Raw genomic sequence first — 24,313 nt, 5'->3', positions numbered from 1 at the left:
TAAATAGAGCTGCAATGAACATTGTGGTATATGACTCTTTTTGAATTACGGTTTTCTCAGGGTATATGCCCAGGAGTGGGATTGCTGGGTCGTATGGTAGTTTTATTTTTAGTTTTTTAAGGAACCTCCATACTGTCCTCCGTAGTGGCTGTATCAACTTACATTCCCACCAACAGTGCAAGAGGGTTCCCTTTTCTCCACACCCTCTCCAGAATTTTTTTTTTCCCAGCATTTCTTGTTTGTAGATCTTTTGAGGATGGCCATTCTGACTGGGGTGAGATTAGTATATGTGCTGCTGAAGTGAGCACTACCTTCATTCATAACGTGTTAGCAGCTATAAAGCACAGTGAGAGCGCTGCCTCTAGTGGTTCAATGATGTGCTGACACCTGCTGGTCATACCTAGTTCGGCAGCCCTGACCCCAGCATCTTCGTCTCTCTTAAGTATTAAGGGTGGGAACCCCCTTACCCAGCCAGACGCTGAAAGCGTATGCTCGTGGTAATGTCTCCCCACAGCGCCACCCACCCCTGGAGACTCCAGGGACACACTCCGACCTCCTGATCTCTAACTTGCCTCTGGTGTCTCCAGTCTAAGCTCAGTTCAATCTTCACAACTTTCCCCACGGACCCCCCACCCCAGCAATCTGTACTTAACATTTTCCCCATTACCACAGACATATAAGGAGAACAAGATCTCAAGGAACTGGGCAGCAAGGATAGAAAGAGGTAGACAACTTGGGAGCAGGAGATGTACAATTCCTCTTCCTCACCTCAAAGAATCAAGACTATTTCCTACAGAGTGCTATTCCTTTTGACCTTTTATTTCTAGGAGGCTGTCGGTGTCATAGACCTTCTTGGTGACAGTGTGATGAAGGGAGGTTGAGCACAGAGTAGGTAGGCGGGGCTTAGGGGTGGGGCCAGGCCAAAGGGCCTCTCACTTAGGAGCTTCTCCATTCTGTCAGCTCTCCCGGAACATCCAAGGCAAGACTGGCACCCAGGGCGCAGCAGGTGAGGGACCAGGCAATGACAGAAGGGTAGGCTTTAGGGGTGATGGTGGCAGAAGAGTCCTAGCTCTGTCAGCCTGAGCTTTCCATATTGTGAGACTCTCATTTGATAGAATTCTTGAGCCCCCAGTGGGGAGGTCCAGCTCAGTTCTTCCTGGGGCCAGGCAGCCTCAGTAAGACATGGTTTGGTTTGGGTGGGGGCAGGGCTGAGGGATGGCGGTGGATAAGGGTATGTGACAGACTACTGAGAGGTGCAAGGAGATCTTAGGAGACATGGAGGTAGATGTAGGGGCCAGCAGGAGAGCATGGCCAGAGGGCCACAGGGCAGGACTCAGACAAGAGAAAACAGGAGACTGAAACACGGAGACGGGGAGAGGACAGTGGACAAAACGTGAGATGGCAACGGGGGCAGTGGAGAGCTGGGTAGCAGGAAGGCCAAGGAGGAAGGAAGGCTCACATGGAGCAATCTCCTCTTCCGGATGTACAGCGTGGTCCAGAAAGCCCCAGGCAAAGCCGGGAGCAGAGCAAGGTTCCAGATTCCCACTGGACCGATTCAGCTGGGGGAGAACCACCCCTCCTCCCAGTTACCCATTTCCCCTGCTTCTTCAGACTCCTATTTCATTTGGGGGGAGAGGGCAAGGCTGCTCCTCACTGCGGTCAGAGCCACATCCTGCAGAGCAGGGGAGGGGGAAGTAAGAAGCAAAACAAGCAGAACCACCACAGGCGAGGACCATGGGGAGAGCGCCCTGGATACTTGCAGCTGATGTGCCACCAGGAGGTCCTCAGCACAGTTCCAGCAGAGGACCTGAGAACTCTAGGACTGTCTTGAGGTGCTTGTTTTTCATGATTCCTCAGTGTGCTTCAACCTCATTGAGCGCATTCCAAGGGAAGGAGCCTTCTTTGGATTATATGGTTCAAAGCCCGCTTTTACCATTTGCTAATGACTTTAGCCAAGCTGCTTAATTTTTCTTAGTTTCATTTTTCTCGTTGCAAATTGGGGATACCTACCTTACAAAGGGTTGGGAAAACTGAGATAAAGCACTTGGCACATAATAGGTTCTCAATAAATGTTCATTATTATTTTTGTCAGGACTCCCAGGACCCCTATATTTCTCACGTCTTTAAAGGCAGTACAGCACACTAGCTGACATGGGCTTTTGGAGTCAGAAAAACAGTTGTGTTTGACCTTGGGTAAATTATTTAACGTAAGCTTCAGTTTGCTCAGCTGTAAAACAAGGATAGTAATACCTACACCTCATAGATGTACGGTACCCAGGCAGTGTCCAAAAATGGCAGCTGTGAGAACTATCTGCCAGGTAAGCTTTATCTTCTCCACTGTAATAGCAACAGCCTACTTCCCCTGAGGTCTTAACTTGCGGTGCGCTAGCGTCCGGTGTGCCCTCATTCCTCCAGCCAAAGCTATTACTGCTCCTCTGGTTTTAGAGATCATGATTTCCTACAGTACAAAAGGAGAAAAAATGGAAACAAAGCACAGAGGACTGAGGGGGCCCAGGGGGAGAAAGATGACAAATAAAGATGAAAATGAGATAGAAACCAAAGAGACAGAAAGGGGAAAAGCCATTTCTCTCTAAGGAAGCCTGTGGCCTTTCTTCTAGTGACGACCACATACCCTCCCATCTAACCCTTCCCTAGGAATCATGGAGTCCTTCAGTTCAAAGAGTCTGGTGCTGCAAGCAGAGAAGAAGCTGCTGAGTAAGATGGCAGGTCGATCTGTGGCTCATCTCTTCGTTGATGAGACGAGCAGCGAGGTGCTAGATGAGCTCTACCGTGTGTCCAAAGAATACACACACAGCAGGCCCCAGGCCCAGCGGGTTATCAAGGACCTGATCAAGGTGGCCGTCAAGGTGGCCGTGCTGCACCGCAGTGGCTGCTTCAGCCCCAGCGAGCTGGCCTTGGCTACCCGCTTTCGCCAGAAGCTGCGGCAGGGCGCCATGACCGCACTCAGCTTCGGCGAGGTGGACTTCACCTTTGAGGCTGCTGTGCTGGCCGGCCTGCTGACCGAGTGCCGGGATGTGCTGCTGGAACTGGTGGAGCGCCACCTCACACCCAAGTCACATGGCCGCATCCGCCACGTGTTTGATCACTTCTCTGACCCAGGCCTGCTCACGGCCCTCTATGGGCCTGACTACACTCAGCACCTTGGCAAGATCTGTGATGGGCTCAGGAAGCTGCTGGATGAGGGGAAGCTCTGAGAACCCTGACCCTGGCACGTTCCTTCTTGGCAAAATGGCTGACTGAGAAAAAAAGATAATGGGCTTTCTAACCCTGCTCATCTGCACTAATGCTTTTCAACCCTCAGGTTTCAGTCTTTCCCAAGAGTGCCTGTGACTCTGAGACCACCCCATGCCCAACTGCTGGTGGAGAAGAAGCAATGCTGAGGGTTGAGGCCTCTCTCCTACTCCAGCCCCAAGACAGGAAACAAAGCTGCCTGAAAAAGATGAAGCGAAACTTGGATCTCTATTTTCCCCACAAGGGACCTTTCAAACAGGGAAGCCCCCTCCCCTCAGAACCAGGGGAAGAGGGCGTAGCCCATCTCACTCCTCTGGGGACACTAAAGACAGGCGGCGCAGGGAGCCTTTAGAGATATCCTAGACCTTCAGTTCTAGGCGGAGTCTGGACAGATACCAGAGACTCTGCTCCAGAGGGCAGGAAGAAGGGGCTAGGGCAGGGGAGAGTCTCACAGAGGAAATAAAACTATTAAAACATACACAGGGCTCAATGTTTAATCTCTCCAGCTTCTTGTATCTTATGATCATCACAGAGGAAAGAGGTATATAAACACCACTCATCTCACCTCTCACCATTTCCATACAGGAGACTGAGGCATATTTCCAGCATCACCGGGGTTCCCTTGCCTACTTCTTCTGTTTAAGAAACTCAAAAAAAACTGTACCGCAGATCAGTGCTACAAATTGCAAATAAATATGCAGTGAGGAGCAAGACATAGATCAATAGGCTCTGGTCGGGAGAGGATATAAGAAAAAAGACTCCCACAACTGTCCTCCTCTTCAAACTCCACGGCAATTCTTCTTCCATCCCTTAGCCTCACACAGGCTGAACAGAGGAGCAGATTAGAAGGGTGACCTGGTGGCATGGAGAGTTCAGGACCCTACATAGCTGTTTTTTTCTCAGAGCAAGAGTTGTGAAAAAGTTATAGTGACCTGGTTAGTCAAGACTGAGCCCAAATTCTTCCATTTGAGATTGGGGGCGAGGCACAGTCTGCCATTCCCTGCAGCAGGGCTAGATCACTGATTGCCCGTTCTCAATAACATGGCTGGCTAAGAAGGTGGGGAAGGTGGGCCAGGAGTCACTGGCTCACTTACTGTTCCTGGGTTCCCCTCATCCCAGGGCTATAGCAATCCCATTTTTCAGCTAATACTGGGAAAGAATAAGATATAGCAAATAAATAATACTTCAATATAGCACCAAATAAATTAGGTAACATAGTTGGAGATGGGGAGGAAGTTCGGGGCTGTGAGAGTCCCTGCCTCCCTGCTCTAAGGCCAAGGAATGGTGAAAGGGATGGGAAAGGCAGCAGGGATGTTAAAAGAGCCTTTTGAATCTAAAGGACAACTCTAGATTCAGCCCCAGAACTGAGAGGGGGTCTATTTCCCATCCCCTACCCTTGCCAATAGAACTGCTCCAGACCAAGGAACTCCTGACGGACAAGTAGGCTCAGAAGATGGCAGGAGTAAGGGAGGTGGGCTGGGAGGCCATGTTCCTGAGCCTCACCTCAGGCTCCTCTCTCCCTCAAGTTGCTCCTTCAACATCTGGCTTCTCTCAATCAGTTCTGGAGACATCAGAGTTTGAAGATTTCATCCTCCTGGTCCCGAAGTGTCCGGGTCCGAGAGGTCCGGGTCAGCGGCACAGGACCTAGGACTGCTCGTTGCTGCATCCGAGGAGAGCTCAGGTGAAGACCTGAATCCTCCCCAGGTATCCTGCAGGTGAGGAAAGGGGGAAAGAGCGACAGATCAAGGGAAGAGGCTGAGACTAGGCTGAGCGAAGAAGTACGTGGGAAGCTGTCCTTCTCTAATATACATGAGCTGGTTGCCTTAAGATGGAGTCTCAGTACCCTCTGGATAAATCCTAATCCTAATGCTCCTTCATGGACCATCAGAGCAGTAAGAACAGTCAACTATTTCACTCCACTGAGAACACAGAACCATTACCCAGTGCCTCTACCCATTCCAGCAGCCATAGGCTCTGCTCATTGTCTTGCGGCCACCTGAGGGAAAGGTTTCACCTTGCTTCTGCTGACACTGGAATTACTTACTTTGTGTCTGGTCAGGTATGGTTGGGGGAACAGAGAGTCTATGGACGGACTTAAAAAAATCCATTCAAACTTCCCTGGTGGCACAGTGGTTGGGAGTCCGCCTGCCAAGGCAGGAGGCACGGGTTCGAGGATCCCACATGCCATGGAGCAACTAAGCCCGTGTGCCAAACTACTGAGCCTGTGCTCTAGAGCCCACAAGCCACAACTACTGAGCCCACGTGCCGCAACTACTGAGGCCCATGCGCCTAGAGCCTGTGCTCCGCAACGGGAGAGGCTGCCGCAGTGAGAGGCCTGCGCATTGCAGTGAAGAGTGGCCCCTGCTCGCTGCAACTGGAGAGGAGGGCCCGCGTGCAGCAATGAAGACCCACTGCAGCCCAAAATAAATAAATAAAATAAAAATAAATTTTAAAAAAAAGAAATAGAAAAAAAAATTTATATAAAAAAAAAAAAGGACCCATTCAAGACTCACCCACTTTCTCCCTTTTTCAGCTTCTGGGCAGCAGCCTTCTTTGACAAGCTGATCTGTGAATCAAGCTTCTTAAGGAAATCAGAGGCAGAGAGGTCGTGAATGGGGGGCTCCTGGCCAGCTGTAGGAAGGGCTTCACCATTGGCACGTCCCGAACCTGTCTCTTGTTTCTTCCTCTCAGCTGAGTGTGGCCCAACTTCATCCTTACTTGGCTGTACCTCTTCCTCTCCATCCTTTTCTTCCTCAGAATCCAAACCATTGAACAGGTCTCTGGGCTCTGTCAGGATGGGGATGTAGAGGGTTTTCTTCAGGAAGATCGAGTCATTAGTATAAAGGCGGTTTGCACGCTTAATCTGTTCCATCTTTAAAAAAAAGTCACCACAGTTAATGACAGTAATAACAATCCATCTTATATTTGTATAGCACCTCATGCTTTTTAAAGTGATTGTATAAAGTCTTATCTGACCCTATAACAACCAAAACTACAGTGGGCTGATATTATCCCTATTTTTTTTTATTGATCAGCAGCTTTCATACTTTTTGGTCCTAGGGCCCCTTTACATTTAAAAAAATTATTGAGGAAAAAAGCTTTTACTTATGTTGATCACATCTATCAATATTTAAGGTATTATAAAATTAAAACTGAAAAAATTTTAAAACACTTCCATTACATATTAACATAAATATTTTGATGAAAAATAACTATATTTTCCAAAACAAAAACAACAAACATGTAGCAAGAACAGAGGCACTGTTTTACATTTTTGTAAATCACTTTAATGTCCGACTTAATGGAAGACAACAGGATTCTCATATCTGCCTCTACATGCATCTGCTGCAGTAACACATGTCACGTAGCCTCTGGAAAACAGTATACTCATGAGAATAAAAAAGACAAATAAAGTCTTGTTATTATTACCATGAAAATTGTTTTGACCTTGTGGATCCCTACAGCGTCTTAGGGACCCCTAGGGGGTCCCTTTAACTACTGTTAAAGATGAAGGAACTGAGGTTCAGAAAGGTTAAATTACTTGCCTAGCAAGTTACTGACAGAGATAAAACTAGAATTCTAGGTCTTTTTACTCCTTCCAGGAATGCTTTTCTTATTATATTAATAATTTCACTGATCAAATATTTATTTAGTACTTATTTATTCATCACTGAACATAGTGACTGATATCACCATCTCTATCTACCTGCCTCCCAAGGTAGAAATATCAATGTCATCCTTAACTCATACTTTTCTTTCATGATCCAGACCTAACAGGTCAACAAAAACGCTGTAAAAATCTCTCACATCTGGTCTCATCTTCACATTCACTGCCATTGACTTAGAACAGACTCTTAATATTTCTCATCTGGGTACTGTAACAGTTTTTGTTTTGTTTTCTATAAATTTATTTATTTTTGGCTGTGTTGGGTCTTCGTTGCTGTGCGCAGGCTTTCTCTAGTTGTGGTGAGCGGGAGCTACTCTTCACTGCAGTGCGTGAACTCTTCTCACTGTGGTGGCTTCTCTTGTTGTGGAGCATGGGCTCTAGGCACGCGGGCTTCAGTAGTTGCAGCACGCAGGCTCAGTAGTTGTAACTCGTGGGCTCTAGAGCAGCTCAGGCTCTAGAGTTGTGGCTCAGTAGTTGTGGCGCACAACTACAGGCTCAGTAGTTGTGGCGCACAGGCTTAGCTGCTCTGTGGCACGTGGGATCTTCCCGGACCAGGGCTCGAACCCGTGTCCCCTGCATTGGCAGGTGGATTCTTAACCACTGCACCACCAGGAAAGCCCCAACCCACTACCTTGCTTATAAACCTTCTATGGCTCCCCATTGGCTCAGAGATAGAATCCAAATTAGCAGGACTTCTCTGGCAGTCCAGTGGTTAGGACTCAGCACGTTCACTCACAGGGCCCGCGTTCGATCCCTGGTCGGGGAACTAAGATCTCACAAGCCACGTGGTGTGGCCAAAAAAAATATCCAAATTAGCATTCAAGGGCATTCTCAATCTAGCTCTCATAGGAAGTCCACCCACACCTCCCTTCTGCCACTTATACATTTTGCCATCCTGAACTTTTTATTTTTCTTCCAACATTTCATGATCTTTCACCTTTTTGTGTCTTTATCTGCCTGGAATGTTTCTCCACTACTCCCTTCTCTGCCTGGAAAACTTCTCATCAACTATCATTCCCTTTGTGTTATCTTCTTCAGGGCTCCCAATGCATACTGTAAATATTGCTGTAATAATACCTACCCTATTATATTGTTATTCATCTCTTTGCATATTTGTCTTGCTCAAACTGTGAGTCCTTTAAGGGCAGGGTTGGTGACTTGCCATCTCTGTATGCCTAAGGCACTCTTCAGCATTGCACAAACTTGGCACACAGCAGAGGCTCATTAATGCTTTATGAGTAAATAAACTAGATAATAAAATATAGGAACCACAGACACAGTATGTCAGTATTTTATTATTCAAGGCCAGGCAGCCAGTTTTACTAAAAATTCATCCCATAATGGCACCAGTTTGGGAAATCATAATTCTTATATCTGTCAAATATCAAAGCTGTTTCCACTCTAGGGCAAGACTACTATAATAAAGTTGACTTATAAAATCTTATGCTATAATGAGTTTAAAAATAAAATTGGATTGATCTAACAATAAAAAAAAGTTAAAAATGGCTTGCAGTTTTGTACTTTTTCTTCGCCAAGTGCTTTGATGCTATTCATTTTATTTTGCCTAGATAATATCCTAGGTCTCTTTTGTCTCGATAATATCCTAGGTCCTTTTCTGTTGCTTTTATTATTTCCTAGCAGTACCATATAAGGGGACATTGTTCCATTTCCATTGAGCCAAGAGCTAGAAAGGTCATTAGAATCTAGTTAGTTTAATAGAGCAATTCAAAGTGAGGATTTTAGAATGAGACAACCTGGTCTGAATCTTAGCTCTACTAATTAGACTAGTTGTATTTAGTCTATGGCAAATTATCTCTCTAAGCTTCAGTCTCCTTATCTTTAAAATTTTATTTTTATTGAAGTATAACTGACTTAAAATATTTTATTAGTTTCAGATGTACAACACAGTGATATTCCTTACCTTTAAATAGAAATAGTTACATCTACCTCATAAAGATTTACAGAGAAATATGAGATAATATATAGCGCTTGGCACATACTAAGTGTTCCTTAAATGACAGGTAGGTAATAACTTAGGTAATTGATTTATCTAAGTTTTTTTTGTTTGTTTTGATTTATCTAAGTTTTAAATTTAATACATCTTCCTCATTTTACAAATGATAAGAAACTGAGGCCCCAAACAGGGGAAGTGATTGACTATTCAGTCACTCAGCTAGTAAGCAGCAGAATGAGGCCAGAACCTAAAACTCTTCTTCACTAGACTACAGAGGTTTTCTGTACTCAGAAAGGTACAGGGCTGTAAGAAAACCTCAAAAAAAATTGTTGATTCACTAGCAGCACAGTTTCCTTCATTGCATGGCCTCTGAGCCTCTGCTGGGATGAAAGCACTGCTCAGTACTTTCACATCTACTTCCTTTGTTTAGGTCATCCCTCTACTTGAAATGTTCACTTTACTATACTCCCAAATCTCCATGTGTGGAAATCGTAGCCATAATTTCATTCATTCAAAAAACATCTATTAAGCTTTTATGTGCTGGGGACTATGCCAAGCTCTAGAGATATAAAATTGAAAGGAAATAGTTCTGTCCCTTAAAGAGAGTACAGGCTACCGGAAAGACAAAGATGTAAAAGGTGTAAACCACTGGATTACATAGGTTTATAGAGAGGAGCATAGAGGAAAGAATGTCCAAGTCTTTCAAGGCCCATTGCGATGGCTCCCTTAAAATCTGCACTGATGTCCCCTTCCAAATAAAAATCAGTCTTCTTTCCTGACTTCCTCCTCTTTGTTAACACCTCTACGAACTCACCACATTCTGTCACCTACAATCATTATTTGTGTCCCTGTCCATATCTCACTAGACTGTAAATTCATGAGGGCAGCAACTATACACTTTATTTATGTCTGTCTCCCAAGGTGGTTACCACAGTGCTTTAAACATAGCAAGCATTAAAATGTTGACTAAATTCAACCGGATATGGAAAAAAAAAAACCACCTTTATCAACTTTAAAACAATGTATTTTTACATCTACCAAATACACCCTATGCAGGAGCTGAAATGCTTGGCATAGAGAGTACCTGTTTTGTACCAAGGAGGCCACCTTCCAGAAAAGAAGAGGGCAGAGCATTGAGGAGAAAAAAGAACAAGAACAGACAGGCACGTAGGGAACTTAGGACTAAAAACTAGCTCTCCACTGTTTGCTGTAAATGTTTAATCACTCTCAATTAGTGTTGCTATGTGGTTAACAGTACAAGCTTTGGAGTCAGACAGACCTGTTTGAATTTTCACTTCAACACTTTAGTTATTTGACCTTGGTCAAACTGGTTAACCAATCTAAGTCTCGGTTTCTTCATCTGTAAAAAGGGGACAATAATTGTGTGCTTGACAGGGATGTGAGGATCAAATGGGCTAACAGATGTAAAGTCTTTAGTATAGTGACTGGCATAATAAATAGGAGTTGCTCCCCTCCATTGGGATAGTGGGACAGGATTTGTCCCAACCAGACAGTGCAACACTGCGATGGGAACACAAACCAAAAGACAAAGGTGGACCAGACTTACACCACAATTAATTTATCAAAATTAGTTAATTTAAACACAATTAAGAAAATTTCAGGGGAAGTTGCCTAGAGGGCCACTACCTACTCATGAGAAATAAGTCTCTTTTAAGTGGGTGTCTGCGTCCCAATCCTGTTAAGACTCACCGTCACCCCGTATTTGAGTGCTAGTCCAGCCAGGGTGTCTCCGGGCGCCAACTGATGCTCCAGGCGTCTTTCCCTCACCGGGGAGCAGGCAGACTGCACCAGGCTTCCATAAGAACGAGCCCGGCTCCCTTGAAGCAGTCCTGACCCGCCAAGGGGGGCCTGTCTAGAGGGAGAAGCCATCTCCTCACCCTGCGGACAACTGGGGTTGCAACTGCGGGAGGCCTGTCTAAGTGACCAATAGTGACGGGCCCGGGGTCTCTAGGACTTAGAGGATTCCTTTCCCCTTCAGTCTTCTGTCCTAAGTCTCCCCGCCTCCCCCGGCACTACGTGACCTCACAGCCCTCGCTTCTCCTCCCTCCAAGCCCCTTTCCCACCAATCTGTACTCCGACTATTCAGTCTCTACCTGAGTCTCTCCTTAGCACCCCTCCGACTTTCGATTCCCCACGACAACTCGCGACATTGACCTCTGACCTTTGAATTCTAGACAACCTCCTCAACACTCAGCTCAGTTTGCCCCTAGGTCCAGCAGCCCGACCTCCCGGCCCCTCAACACCCCGACTCCGCCCCGTCCCGGGGTGGGCCGGCTAGGGTCGGGAACAAATCAGGCCCACCCCAGGTGGGCTGTGGCCGCAAGAGAAGCGCGTGATGAAAGCGAGAGTCTACAGCACACTTTCCCCTCAGAGATCCTCAAAGGTACCCTCCACATCAAATTAGTCACACCCTCAAATTCGGGCTCCGCATCTAGGTTCTTGTCCCTCCAAACCCTCGAATCTGTCAAGATGCAGGGGCCTGTATCCAGCCCGGCGGCAAGTTCTTTGAAAAAAAGACTTCATTTCCCTAAAGGCTCCGCGCCGGCGGGGTCGCAGGGCACCATAGGAAATGCAGTCCCCATCCGCAGGCAAGGGGCGGGCTTCCGGGATCGCGCAGTGCATGCGTGGAAGAGCGTCCCCGGAAGTAAGGGGGCCAACCGGAAAGAGACAGGAAAGGAAGGAAGGTAGCAGTCCCACTCTCGCTACGGTGGCCTGAAAGGAGTGCTGAAGGCGGAGCCGTAGAATTGATCGTTTCTGGGGCTCACAGTCGTGATGTCTTTCAAGAGGGAAGGGGATGATTGGAGTCAACTCAATGTGCTCAAAGTAAGCGCGAGAGAAGAGCGTCTGGAGCAGCTTCACCTGCCCTCTGAAGGATGTGAAGGAGCTGTTTTGTTGCCGTGACAACAACTGGTGGGGGGGGGTGGTGCGGAGGGAGCCAGACGACTAGAGCTGCTGTTGACCCCTTCTTCGCCCCAGATCTCTGCTCGCCCCATGGTCTTTATTCCCTTTGAGTTCTCGTCCCTATCATTTCACTTTTATCCCGTCCGGACTTCTTCCCCTATCTCCTGCAGAAACGAAGAGTTGGGGATCTGCTGGCTAGTTATATCCCAGAGGATGAGGCGCTGATGCTACGGGATGGACGGTGAGGGCGAGGAGTGGATCAAGCCTAAGGGTTCTGCGGTTAGAGGCTCAATAAATTTTTTTTTTTTTTTGGCTGCGTTGGGTCTTTGTTGCTGCCCACGGGCTTTCTCTAGTTGCGGAGAGCGGGGCTTACTCTTCGTTGCGGTGCGCGGTCTTCTCACTGTGGTGGCTTCTCGTTGCGGAGCACAGACTCTAAGTGCGCGGGCTTCAGTAGTTGCGGCTCGTGGGCTCTAGAGCGCAGGCTCAGTGGTTGTGACGCACGGGGTTAGTTGCTCTGCGGCATGTGGGATCTTCCTGGACCAGGGCTCGAACCCGTGTCCCCTGCATTGGCAGGCGGACTCTCAACCAGTGTGCCACCAGGGATGCCTAATAAACTTTTGTTATTAAGGAGGAGAGCGGGAGTATCTAAGATTCTTTAGGAGGGAGCGACAGGGATGTGGTTGGTGGACATTGGGAGACTTTGGAAAGGAGTGCTAGGACGGGGTGGGACCTATGGCCGAGACTCCACTACTCTGGGGCCAGTTATCTTCTTCTTTCCTCCTCCCCAGCTTTGCTTGTGCCATATGTCCCCATCGACCTGTACTGGACACTCTGGCCATGCTGACTGCCCACCGTGCAGGCAAGAAGCATCTGTCCAGTAAGTTTGGGAGAAGACAGAGGATGGAGAATAAACCCTTAAAATCTCTTCAGACCACCCTTGGTGCTCTGCTTTTAATTATCTTCCCCTTCCTCCTCAGGCCTGCAGCTTTTCTATGGCAAGAAGCAGCCAGGAAAGGGCATGGAGCAGAATCCAAGAGAGCAGAATGAACTAAGGAGGGAAGAGACCAAAGTGGAGGTAATCAGAGTGGGGAGGTTGTGTTCCAGGCAGGACTGTGCTGCACACCCTAGGCTTGAAGGGCTTGGGCTTCTTTCTAGCTCTGAAGGCTCTGATTCTGTCTCCCATCTCCATGCCAGGCTCCTCTGTTAACCCAGACTCGACTTATCACCCAGAATGCTCTGCACAGAGCTCCTCACTATAACAGTTGCTGCCGCCGGAAGTACAGGTGTGTGGGGTGGGAAAGCCAGAGATAGGGAGGGACAGGAGATAGATGGCTCTAAAGTGATTGTTTTCCTAATTGTAATCTGAGGAATACTACTGTTCTGGAGGTGTTAACTTGTATTTCAGGAAAAGGAATCTTGTAATTAAGAAAAAAGTTTGGGAAGTGGTGCTTTGTAATCCTATTTGAAGAATAGTAATATTAGTGTATTTTAAGGGGTCTACAAAGTCTTAAGATAAAAAAAAAACCTTAAAAAAGTTAACTTAGCCTTTCCTAAATTCACTGGATTCCAAAATCCTTTTTATGCACAACGCTTATTAATATCTTGAGGAACACAGTTTTAGGAAGCACTGCTTTAAGGGGTTGGGAGTCACAGGAGATTTGGCCCTTTCCTTCACTGCTTTTACAGACTTTGATTCTTCTCTACCCAGACCAGAAGCCCTTCGTCCCTCTGTCTCTCATTCCCCTTTGCCACCCCCAGAGGTTGAACCCCAAGGTGGGAAGATCAGTAGAGAACCTGAGCCTGAGGCTGGCTCACAGACCAAGGAGTCAGCAACTGTCTCATCCCCTGCACCTGTGAGCCCCACAAGAAAACGGGCCCTGGATCATTACCTCACCCTTCGAAGGTGAGTATGCAGAATCACTTTCCTCAGATTTCCCCTTTTCTCTCTGACCCTCCTTTTTTCAAAGCTTTTCAAGTGTTTTTACTTATCTCCACTAATTTCTTGATAAACTTCCTTTCCTGACCAATTCTCTTTTTTCTGATGTTTCCAGCTCTGGATGGATCCCAGATGGACGAGGTCGATGGGTAAAAGATGAAAATGTTGAGTTTGACTCTGATGAAGAGGAACCCCCTGATCTCCCCTTGGACTGACACCCTCTTTTCCCGTTCAGTTCACAAATAAACTACAGTGGGTGCTGGGAGCCTAACTTTCCTTGAGTCTGGCTCCTTGTTTCAGGATTTCAGAATTGTTCCTTCTCAGCCCAGCCAATTCTTCTCTGCAATGTACACAGCTCCCCATACTTCTAACCCCTCCCCCACCTTCTACCAAAGTCATGCCAAGCGTCAGCTGCATGCAGCCCGGTGCCCTATTAATAAGTCTGTCAGAAGGAGATTTTTGCCCTTCATGTTTTCTGCCTTCTTCTCCACCTCCACTCAAAGTCCTTTCCTCCTTCAAATAACATGGGGGTTGTGGGTAGGTGTTCGGGGGGAGGGGCTGGACATGTCAAGAAACAGGGCCAGGGCTGGCCACCCTGTGAAAGTAGAAGAGACTAAAGGCATTGGAAGGGTTATGGGGAACACCAAGGGAGGGAGCTCCCCCACCTCCTGCTGGTAACCTGAACCTCCCTGCCTGCTGATCCCCAGAGTATAAATAATCCCCTGATGAACTGGCAGTAACCCTTGGGGGTTAGCGCCAAGATTTCCACCCCAAAGCCGAAGGAAGGAGGCAGACAGAGCGGACAGAAGGGCTTTTATTTACAAGATGAGGATTTAAGCTTTCACGGCTCCGAGCTCTAGTTGGTAAAGGGAAGGGTAGTGTTATCTCTTCTTTTGCTGGCGACCTGTAAAGGAAGAAGAGTAAACACAAGTCGTTATCCCATCTCTTGCTTCCTGCAAAGGTGCTCTTCTTCTTTCTAGTTCCTTGGCCAGACTCATAAAGAGGTAATGTCTTAGGCCACCAAACATGCCCTTCCCCCCTCACATTAACAAAATAAGAAACAACGCAGCAAATAAAAATACCATTTCCCCAAACAGGTATTTGTAGCTTCCCTCCGCCTCTTTCCTGGTATATTTGGGCAGAGGTGCTTTTCTGTCTACTTTCGGATCACCTGTGGGGTTTGAGCTTCTCATGTGAGTCACTTTGGCAGCACCCCAGGCTGTTAGTCACTAAGTCAGCTTTCAGGAGCATCCACCAGCTTCTGCAGCTACGTGCCCTCTCCCCCACACACCACCTCTGCAGCTACTCACGCAGTTCATTGTTCCGGGTCATGGCCTGGGCTGCCCGAGTTCGTGGCCCCTGCTGTGTAAAGTGGTAGCCAAAGCGGACAATGGAGGGGCACTGTTCAAGCACGGTGGCCATCTCCATCTCCACTGCGTCGCCAGGCCACTGGCGCTGGGGGAAGGAGAGATGGAAGCTGTCACCAACCCTGTCTGGCTTGTTCACTGTCCTAGACCACCGACCCTTTGGGAGGTCAAAGAGGCTTGTTTCTCCGGAGTGGGTGATAAGAGATGCTGCCTTGGCTCCCCTCATAGGGACAAAGAAGAGAGGAGTTCAAACAAGATCAGATGAGCTCCTGCCCCAGTGGCTGCCTCAGGGAGGAGGCTCAGTGAGTATTAGCTGACTGCAAAGACCAGGAGATGGGAAGGGAATGCTGACCTGGTTGTCTACGCGGAGCTCAGTGAGTGTGGCATTCTCCCGAACTGCCTTCAGCACAGCCATGAGCCCTGTGCTGCTAATGAAGTTGGATTCAATGTTCAGGCTCTGGAGGCTACGATTCTCACGCAACATGTCAGCCACGGCCTGGGTAGTAGGAACTTGGGTTAGGGTTAGGGGACAGTTTCACAGATGACTGAGGAGAGAAAGAACAGGAGCAAGAGGGAAACACAGCTCCTGGAGAAGAGTCCTTGAGCTGTGGGTGGGGCTTGAGGGAGGCAGGTGTGGGAGTAGGTAGCAAGGAAAGCAGGGAGATTAAGTGCGCAGTGGAGTTGGCGTGGGTAGGAGGGTTGTGGCTCTTCAGGAAGATGAGCTGAGGATTTCAGAGCAGTGAGTCATAGAACTGAGGGTAGGAGTCTCCAGCAGGGCTCCCCTAAGAGAGCATGATGGGAACAGCACCCCCAGCACAACCCTTTATGTCAGCCCTGCCAGCGGGGCATGTCAGGGTGCAGGGAGAGGGCTAGGGATGTCAGCTAGCCTTACACTGGCAACGGGGTCACCACTCCTTGTGGCCACCAGACTGAAGCTCCGGACATGGGTATTTGTCTTCATTGCTTCACACAGCTCAGTTAGCATGGGTATCGGGATGTCCTATCAAAGGGGAATAGGAGATGGTGGGCTAGGGGACTCACATATGTCAGCAGAGTTATCCCAGTGTTATTGCTTAGAGGATGGGGGCCAGATACCTGGATATTATTGAGGTTCACCTCCTCCAGCTCCTTGTCATTGCTTCGAACACTCTTCAGTATCTCCTCGATGTTTGTGGGATTTGGGGGCTCATCTGGCACTGGCTTATACTTGTCAGGCTGCACCACACCTGGTGGGTGAGGGCAGGAAGGAAACCCCAACATGTCCCCCACAATCTCCTCCCCATTGGTTCTCATGACTTATGCATCATGTCCTCTCCCTGATTCACCTGTTTCACCCGTTGCTACCTTTGCTCAGACTCTGGGACTGCCTGCCAAGAGCCCTGGGCGCCATGCTCCCAAACACACTTACTGCTAATGCCTTCAGTGTTGCAGATTTCTCCGCTGCAGATAGCATCATAGTATTGCTTGTTGCTCATCAGTGTGTACATGCCCAGAATGGCTGGAGAGAGTAAGCAGAGGGGAGACAGGGAATGAGAGAAATGGACTTGTTCCAGGTCCCCCACCGACCTCATTCTGAATCTGTTGCATTTTTGAAGGCTGACCTCTTCCACTCTCCCTTGGTCCCAGGGGTCCCTTCCATTAAACTGCGTTAAGGCAGTGGTTTTTAAAACATTGAGACAGGGCTATGGGAAGATCCCTAAGGAGACACTACAGGGTGAGGGAGTCTGTCAGGGAGACCCTCCTGTTTTCAGCCAGAATAGTTTTGCTTTATAATTCCTGTAAAATTGCCCTAGAGTTGTTAACTTATTAAATTTAAAGATGAGTGAATACATACATAAACAAGTAAGAAAAATTTAAAACCACTGCCTGAGGCTGTCTCAAAACGTCCACATCCTGGTTCAGGGCCTTCCCCGCTAGCCCCATGCCATGGTTAGGAGCCCCTGCACCAGATCTTCCCAACTCCTCAACTTCCCACAGCTGCCCACCTGCTATATCACACATCTCAGCATCTGTGGCATGGGCCAGTGCCTCCTCCAGCTCAGGCTCCAGAGTGATCTGCTCCTGGGCTGGAATTTCTCTCTTGGGCTGAATATAGGGTTTCCCTGATGGGGAGATGAGGATGGTTCAGGTACAGGTCATTTCTCCTAAGATCCTGGCCTCCAGATTCCTTTCCTTCTCCAGGAGGTGGAATGCTGGGTTACTAGGAGCCACTATAAAGCCTGAGTTCTCTACAAGCTCAGGACTCCTGGGTCCCCTTGATCTCTTCTAAGAGCTGAAGAGTGCAAGCTGGCATGCAGGTGTAGGCAGCTGAGTCCCTGGGCAGCTAGGAGCTGGAAGGTGAGAGGGAAGCTGGAGGGGACATTTGAGAGACAACAATTTGGGTTCTGGGAGGCATGGATGTTAGGGTCTCCATACCCTTCTTCTCGCCTGTGTAGGGAACCAAGTCATCACGCTCTTTGACCTCTAGTGCCTGCTGTTCCAGGTACTGCAAAAGGGCCTCTCGGTCCAGCGGCCCCGTTGGGCTCTTCTTTGTCTGGTCACGTTGTCTTAGTCCAGCTGGCAGGAGCATGTTCTTAGGGATGAGTTTTGGGGAGCAAGTCAGACCTCCCCTCTGACCTGGGGCACCTCCAAGTCTCCCTAAAACATCTCCAGACACCATTCCCCTGACCCTCTTGGGACTCCAGTCCCTGTAGATAGCCCTGGTCTCAGTCACCCAGGGCCCCACACCCTTCCCAAATGCCTGGGGACTGCCCCTGGTACCCTGTGCTAGAGCCCCTACCTCGGGGTCCATCTCCTGTAGCTCGCAGTCCAGCTGCTCTAGCTCCTCAGGGCTCAAGGTCCTTAGGATCTCATCTTCATCTATGTCTCTGTATTTCTCCAGTTCCTTCTGATACGATGACATGATGGCCCCCACCCCCTCCCCACAGTGTGGCACTCACGGAGCCTGGGGTACATGGGGAAAGTGGTTGGACAATGGAAAGATGTACATGGACGCAGTAGGGAGACAAAGAGACAGGTCAGTGGGGCAGAACAATAAACTGCTTGCCTTGGAGGATAGACCTAGTTGGATATGGGAAGATGGGGGAAGGCTAGGTTGTTTAGCTAGGACCAGAGCCTCCTTCTGGCTCCCACAGCTTCCACCCACTCCGGATGGGGATCCCAGGCATCCAGGCTGAATCTGCCTTCCCCAATGTATAAGAAATCCTGGCAGTACCTCTCCCCTATTACCTCGACTGTCCGTGCCTCTTGCCCTAGCACAGCTGCCGGGAGCCCTGCAAGCACAGCTGGCCCCAAGCCCAGTTCCTATTGAAAGGAATGGGGGCAGGCAGAGAGCTTCAGGGAAATTCCTCCTCTCGTCCCCATAATCCAGTTTTTCCTAAACTGGCTTAAGAAAGCAAGGAGGATTGCGGCGGGTGGGGGGGGGGGGGAGACAGTGCTCTGACTCTACCCTCATTTCCTCTTTTATTGTGTCGGATCAAGATTTCACTATGTTTGCTAAAATTCTAAATCCTAAGGCAAAGCAAGGGCTCAGAGGAGCTGGGGGACTTCCAGGTTGGGGGAAGGGTGGTATGGCCTTAGAAGCAGGTACTGAGTTCCCATAATTTGTCCCTGGCTTTGGACAGGAAGGTGACACCGGTCTAATGGGTGGGAAATGCCTTATAAATGGGATAAAGTTTCTCTAAAAACAGTGAGAGGATTAAACTTGCAATATCTTTTACAATGTGAAAAATAAACACAAGCCACACATACACACCATACTGAATATGAAAGAGTCAGAAAATGTGTGAGATACTTACATTGACAATGTAAACTACAGTTAAGGGAGAACATAAGACAGTGGCAGAAACATGCTGAGTGACAAGAGGCACACACTCCATTTCATTCCCAATAAGAGCCACTCTTCTCCTCCCATCTCCCACCAGGCTCTGATCCATAAGGCCCCTGCCTTCCCCACCTACCAGTCCTGGTGGCCACCTCCGTTCTCACCTCCCCTTCTGTAGGTTGGTCTGTCTGTTCTACTGGAGCACTGTCCTGGCAGCAGGAGAAGCCCAGCGACGGGGGAGAGGGTGGGGGAACAGTGAGCTCAGCATTTTATTATTTTAGCTCTGGCCAGGTGGGGGGTAGTGGGAGATCACATATACACAGCCCCCATACCCTGCCCAGCCCTGAGAGCCTCTAGTGGCCACTAAGAGCCATGGCACCTCCTCCTCTTCATACAAGCCCGAGTCCTAGAAACAAGTTCTATGAGAATCACACAGTTCCTACTTATTTGGTGCCTGCTATATTCAAAGCAGTGACTATACAGATATAAAGGTGAGTATAAGGATTTTGTTTTGGTGTCTAATTTTAAGGTGTTTATAAACTGTTGGAGGAATGAATATTTTACAATTCAAAAAGGGCAACTCTGGGAATTCCCTGGCAGTCCAACGGTTAGGACTCGGCGCTTTCACTGCTGAAGGCTCAGGGTCAATCCCTGGTCAGGGAACTAAGATCCTGCAAGCCACGCAGCACAGCCAAAAAATAAAAATAACCCTTAAAAAAATAAATAAGTAAAAAGGGCAACTCATAATAAATGCTATTAAACAAATATAAAGGCCCATATATACGCAGACATTCACAAATACTTTTTGCTCCCAACTTAGATTAGACACCAGACAAAAGGGATCTTTCTATTTTATTAGATTAAAAAACACAAACAAAAGCAGTGTAGGAACTAAGGGAAAAGATAGGGAAAGAAATACAGAGACGGGCTGGACAAAGATCAGCAATGACAAAGGGGAGAAGTGGGCTTCTCAAGAGCCCTAACTTAAGAGCCCCAAGTTAGGACAGGAAAGAGGTTTCTAAGGACTAGACATCCCTTCATTTGATGACAATTTTCTGGCGCAAGGCTCGGGGCCCAGAGCCAGGGAGGGGCTCAGGAGGTGGTGGGCCAGGGCCCAGGGCTGAAGCAGTGGGCGGCAGTCCGTGGGCAGTGATGTACTTCTTGTAGGCCTCACGGATGATCTTGAAGGCTCGAGCAGTGGCGTAGGGTATGTCTGTAACAGGGTCCCGGTACAGGGCTGGGCGATGGGTCACTGGGCAGACCTCCTGAACAGGGACCTTTGGAGGCCGCCCTTGGGGAAACCATTCCTCAAACGTCGCATCGTCACTAAAAGTGATGAAGGTACGTGAGCAGCGAGCAGGAGGGATGACGGGTCCAGTCCCAGCACGGGGAGTCAATGCAGAAGCTGTGGGAGCAGGATCAAGTCTGAGGGAAAAGACAGAGAAAAACACAAAGAGCTGAGGGACTTCCCTGGTGGTCCAGTGGTTAAGACTCCTCTCTCCCAATGCAGGGGACCCGGGTTCGATCCCCAGTCAGGGAACTAGATCCCACATGCACACCACAACTAACACTGAGCGCAGCCAAATAAATAAATAAGTAAATAAATGATTTAAAAATTTAAAAAAGCTGAGGAGAGAAAACTGATAAAGAGATCAGACAGGTGAGGAAAGAGGAGGAGGCAGTGGGTGGCAACATTCTGAGAGAACCTATTAAGTGATAGGACAAAACAAAGCAGAGCTGGATGGAAAACCAGAAAAGGAGAAGAGAGAGGCTAAAAGAGAAATAGGAGATGACAGGAAGAGGAATCTGAAAGATACTCAGGTGTTAGAGAGCTGTGTGAGGAAAGCAAGTGAGATGGGGCTGAGGGAATACAAGCTGAATACAGAAGGGAGAAACTGCACTCCTCTTCTCCCCTTGAGGTTCACTCACTCACCCTTCTACGTCGACATTCTCTTCTTTAGGGCCTGGCTCCCCAACTAGTGGCACTGTCACTGAATGGTAGGTGATTATGGGCCCAGGGCACTTCCGCTTCTTGTGGACCTGCTTCTTTTTGTCAGCCTCAAGCCGCTCATATGTCTCTTCAGGAAGGAATGAGGGGATGGTCAATTCCTGTCTTCCCAAACCCCAGGTCTGTCCTACAGTCTCTTATCTTCCTGGCTGTCTAGTCACTGCCTACCCAAGCCAATCAGGAAAGTTCTCTAAGGCCCTCAAGCATCTCCCATTTCATAAGCTTTCTGCTTGCCCTTCTTGACATCCTCTCTGCTCATCATTTCTTAGGTCCACTTGGTTCCTCACCCACTCAGAACTGTAGGACTTCAGAGTTGAAAGGGACCCTTTGATGAAGAGCCTACTCATTTCCCCAGATACCCCTCCGTTACAGCCCTGTCAACTTGCTCCCGTCCAAGGCAGTGCACTGCATCTTCAGGCATCTCTAGTCATTTAAGAGTTCTTTCCCATTTTGAGCTGCAACATACTTCCTGTTGACACTGTTTTACCTTTTAAGGCCATAAGGGACACAAGTCTAACCTGTCTTCCACTTGACAGTCCTTTAAATAGTTGAAATTAGTATCCACGAAGCAACAGACAAGGGATTAATCTCCAAAATATACAAACAGCTCATGCAGCTCAATATCAAGAAAACAAACACCCCAATCAAAAAATGGGTGAAGACCTATATAGACGTTTCTCCAAAGAAAACATACAGATGGCCGAGAGGCACATGAAAAGATGCTCAACATCACTAGTTATTAGAGAAATGCAAATCAAAACTACGATAAGGTATCACCTCACACCGGTCAGAATGGCCATTATCAAAAAATCTACAAACAATAAATGCTGGAGAGGGTGTGGAGAAAAGGGAACACTCTTGCACTGTTGGTGGGAATGTAAATTGATATAGCCACTATGGAGAACAGTATGGAAATTCCTTAAAAAATTAAAAATAGAATTATCATATGACCCAGAAATCCCACTACTGGGCATATACCCAGAGAAAACCATAATTCAAAAAGACACAAGCATCCCAATGTTAACTGCAGCACTATTTACAATAACCAGGTCATGGAAGCAACCTAAGCGTCCATCAACACATGAGTGGATAAAGAAAGTGTGGTATATAAATGCACTGGAATATTACTCAGCCATAAAAAGGAACGAAATTGGGTCTTCTGTAGAGACGTGGATGGACCTAGAGACTCTCATACAGAGTGAAGTAAGTCAGAAAGAGAAAAAAAAATACTGTATGTTAACACATATATGTGGAATCTAGAAAAATGGTACAGATGAACCTGTTTGCAAAGCAGAAATAGAGACACAGATGTAGAGAACAAATGTATGGACATCAAGGAGGGAAAGGGGGTGTGGGATAACTTGGGAGATTGGGATTGACATATATACACTAATATGTATAAAACAGATAACTAATCAGAACCTGCTGTACAGCATAGGGAACTCTACATAATACTCTGTGGTGACCTAAATGGGAAGGAAATCCAAAAAAGAGGGGATATATGTATACATACAGCTGATTCACTTCGCTGTACAGCAGAAACTAACACTGTAAAGCAACTACACCCCAGTTAAAAAAAAGAAAGAAATTAGTGTCCGTCTCTCTCCAGGCTGATCACAACACCCCTTCCACTGAACCATTCCTCATACAACGTGGTTCTGAGTCACTCCCTCCTTTGCCACCCCTGTGCCTAAAATACTCTTCTATTCCTGTACTTATCACAGTCTATGGCAGAGGCTGCAAGATGGCAGCTCCCTTATGTGTTTTGCTTGATTTGGATAGCGTTTTAAAGAAAATTTTGAATTAGTTGCTGACATTTAAAAGTCAGGAAATTACATTTAAACACAGAGATTTCTGGTCCCTTTTAAAAATAATAAGAAAATCTGGCAACCCTGTGTCTGTATTCTCACAGGGCAACAATTAGCTGAGCTGAGTAACTGCTCCTCCTTTCAGGCACTCCTCTCTAGTTCACCACAGTTCCCCTGGCTGGACCCGGTGACACTGCTCTATGGCAGTTCATTGTTGGTATATATGTCTCTTCCTTAAGGGCAGTGACTGTGACTCATATTACCTATACATTATCACGGTCACGCAGCATTCCACACATTACAGGAATTCAATAAAGATTTGTTAATGTATAAACAGATCTAAATATTCCTGGTCCCTTTGTCCTCCTTAAACGTGGGTACTGTGAACACAATCCTCTAGATAGAGTAAGAGCAAAAGAGTCCTCTGGACTACACCCCCCTGCCCCCCATCCCCCCACACCCCCAGTGATTTAACTTCTTTTGTACTTGAATTCTGGTTGGTAATATTGCTTTCTTTCTCTTGAGCCAACCTTCCAGCCCTTCTCTTGAACACTTCCCTGTACCCTCTGTGACTCCTGCTCTATAATCAGCCAGCTCATCTATTTCCTCAATTTCCTCACTCAGCATGCCTTCCAAAACTTGCCTTACGGGAAACCTGTCTTCCACAGAGACCAACACTCTCCTCTGGTACAGGCTGATTATTCTCCCACATCCTGGGCAGGATGTGCCCATGTCCTATTGGGCCCCACACTTCAGGTCTCTTTGCTCTACACTCTAGATACCTCTGTTCTTCTAGGTCTTCAGTACTTCTAATACCAGAATATCTCTTCATTCTATCACCGCTTCCAGCCTTCATTTTCCTTGTTATTTATTTATTTATTCATTTAAACCCTCTGTTTTATTTATTTTTTGGCCGCACAGCACAGCATGGGGGATCTTAGTTCCCCAACCAGGGATCGAACCCGTGCCCCCTGCAATGGAAGCACGGAGTCTTAACCACTGGACCGCCAGGGAAGCCCCTTGTTTTCCTTTTTAAATCGAGCTTAGGTTCCTCAATCTATCAGTCATTCTCTTGTCAGTCTAAACTCCCTCGCCCAGACCTGGATTGCTGAGTGCTACTGGAGAAAAGTTACACAATAGGTAGAGTGGAACCCCAGAAATTCATGGTCCCAAACTTCAACAGACCTGCCAACACCAGCAGATGATCCTATCTCCACAACTATTTCAAACAGTCTTCACTCTCAAGCTTCCAACTCTATTCCCAACACCTGAGAGATGACAGTGCCTAAAAGACATCTGATGAAAACTACTGCACTGTCCTGCTCTGGATTTACAACCCTACAACTATGAGCCACCCTTCCTTCCTTCCTCTTAATGGAGGCCAATTCTTCCACCCATGCCCTAGCTCCCACCCCGCCTCCCATTTCTCCAAAACCCTACACTACTAACAATCCTTTCTTTCTTTTCTGTCTTTAAATTCTTTCAGTTGCATCTCACGAAAAATACACACTCTCCAATCTCTGAATAAAACAGAACAATGACAAACTCTACCTTGACCCCAGACCTCCCTGTTCCC

At 47.6% G+C, this 24,313-nt stretch overlaps 5 protein-coding genes across 8 annotated transcripts in view; 2 read left to right on the top strand and 3 right to left on the bottom strand.

The window, feature by feature from the left end:
* The first annotated feature begins 963 nt into the window (after positions 1 to 963).
* TNFAIP8L2 (TNF alpha induced protein 8 like 2) lies at positions 964 to 3,536 on the top strand. Its single transcript, XM_082677122.1, has 2 exons — positions 964 to 1,006; positions 2,656 to 3,536. The coding sequence occupies exon 2, from the start codon at positions 2,661 to 2,663 to the stop codon at positions 3,213 to 3,215; it is 555 nt and encodes a 184-aa protein (XP_082533248.1). The 5' UTR covers positions 964 to 1,006; positions 2,656 to 2,660; the 3' UTR covers positions 3,216 to 3,536.
* Positions 3,537 to 3,729: 193 nt separating this feature from the next.
* Positions 3,730 to 11,427, bottom strand: LYSMD1 (LysM domain containing 1). Its single transcript, XM_082677113.1, has 3 exons — positions 10,584 to 11,427; positions 5,766 to 6,124; positions 3,730 to 4,961 (listed from the first exon to the last, which is right to left on the bottom strand). The coding sequence occupies exons 1-3, from the start codon at positions 10,761 to 10,763 to the stop codon at positions 4,823 to 4,825; spliced, it is 678 nt and encodes a 225-aa protein (XP_082533239.1). The 5' UTR covers positions 10,764 to 11,427; the 3' UTR covers positions 3,730 to 4,822.
* Positions 11,428 to 11,568: 141 nt separating this feature from the next.
* On the top strand, positions 11,569 to 13,993 carry SCNM1 (sodium channel modifier 1). The gene is made up of 7 exons (XM_082665196.1): positions 11,569 to 11,717; positions 11,966 to 12,036; positions 12,584 to 12,672; positions 12,773 to 12,870; positions 12,990 to 13,078; positions 13,504 to 13,698; positions 13,847 to 13,993. Exons 1-7 carry the CDS (start codon positions 11,667 to 11,669, stop codon positions 13,944 to 13,946), a joined length of 693 nt encoding a protein of 230 aa, XP_082521322.1. The 5' UTR covers positions 11,569 to 11,666; the 3' UTR covers positions 13,947 to 13,993.
* Positions 13,994 to 14,527: 534 nt separating this feature from the next.
* On the bottom strand, positions 14,528 to 19,269 carry TMOD4 (tropomodulin 4). Of its 4 annotated transcripts, XM_082677291.1 has the most exons (10): positions 19,058 to 19,269; positions 17,878 to 18,042; positions 17,514 to 17,670; positions 17,084 to 17,200; positions 16,507 to 16,596; positions 16,194 to 16,324; positions 15,991 to 16,098; positions 15,451 to 15,594; positions 15,042 to 15,186; positions 14,528 to 14,635 (listed from the first exon to the last, which is right to left on the bottom strand). In XM_082677291.1, the coding sequence occupies exons 2-10, from the start codon at positions 17,998 to 18,000 to the stop codon at positions 14,613 to 14,615; spliced, it is 1,038 nt and encodes a 345-aa protein (XP_082533417.1). In that variant the 5' UTR covers positions 18,001 to 18,042; positions 19,058 to 19,269; the 3' UTR covers positions 14,528 to 14,612. The 4 variants fall into 4 exon arrangements, with proteins under 4 accessions (XP_082533417.1, XP_082533415.1, XP_082533418.1 ...); XM_082677289.1 differs by having other exon boundaries at positions 17,514 to 18,042; XM_082677292.1 differs by lacking the exon at positions 17,878 to 18,042.
* A 490-nt stretch (positions 19,270 to 19,759) lies between these two features.
* The window catches only part of VPS72 (vacuolar protein sorting 72 homolog), a 9,356-nt gene continuing 4,802 nt past the window's right edge, over positions 19,760 to 24,313 (bottom strand). The window contains 2 exon segments of the mRNA XM_082663656.1: positions 19,760 to 20,346; positions 20,855 to 20,999. Coding sequence (XP_082519782.1) covers positions 19,959 to 20,346; positions 20,855 to 20,999 — 533 coding nt within the window. The 3' untranslated portion in view covers positions 19,760 to 19,958.

The sequence above is a fragment of the Grampus griseus genome (assembly GCF_964374135.1).
Source record: "Grampus griseus genome assembly, chromosome: 1".
In the NCBI taxonomy this organism is placed as follows: Eukaryota; Metazoa; Chordata; class Mammalia; order Artiodactyla; family Delphinidae; genus Grampus; species Grampus griseus.
Note: the sequence above shows the minus strand (reverse complement) of the source record. Positions and strands in the feature narration are given on the sequence as shown.

Coding starts and splice junctions, on each gene's coding strand:
- LYSMD1 (XM_082677113.1), bottom strand. CDS start 10,763: ATGGCTTCTCCCTCTAGACAGGCCCCCCTTGGCGGGTCAGGACTGCTT. Junction 6,125..10,583: donor CACTCAAATACGGGGTGACG/GTGAGTCTTAAC, acceptor TTTTTTTTAAAG/ATGGAACAGATTAAGCGTGC. Junction 4,962..5,765: donor CTGAAAAAGGGAGAAAGTGG/GTGAGTCTTGAA, acceptor CCTCACCTGCAG/GATACCTGGGGAGGATTCAG.
- TMOD4 (XM_082677289.1), bottom strand. CDS start 18,000: ATGTCATCGTATCAGAAGGAACTGGAGAAATACAGAGACATAGATGAA. Junction 16,325..16,506: donor CAACACTGAAGGCATTAGCA/GTAAGTGTGTTT, acceptor CTCACCCACCAG/GTGTGGTGCAGCCTGACAAG. Junction 15,595..15,990: donor GTGGTGACCCCGTTGCCAGT/GTAAGGCTAGCT, acceptor CCTACTACCCAG/GCCGTGGCTGACATGTTGCG.
- TNFAIP8L2 (XM_082677122.1), top strand. CDS start 2,661: ATGGAGTCCTTCAGTTCAAAGAGTCTGGTGCTGCAAGCAGAGAAGAAG.
- SCNM1 (XM_082665196.1), top strand. CDS start 11,667: ATGTCTTTCAAGAGGGAAGGGGATGATTGGAGTCAACTCAATGTGCTC. Junction 13,079..13,503: donor TGCTGCCGCCGGAAGTACAG/GTGTGTGGGGTG, acceptor TTCTCTACCCAG/ACCAGAAGCCCTTCGTCCCT. Junction 13,699..13,846: donor CATTACCTCACCCTTCGAAG/GTGAGTATGCAG, acceptor TGATGTTTCCAG/CTCTGGATGGATCCCAGATG.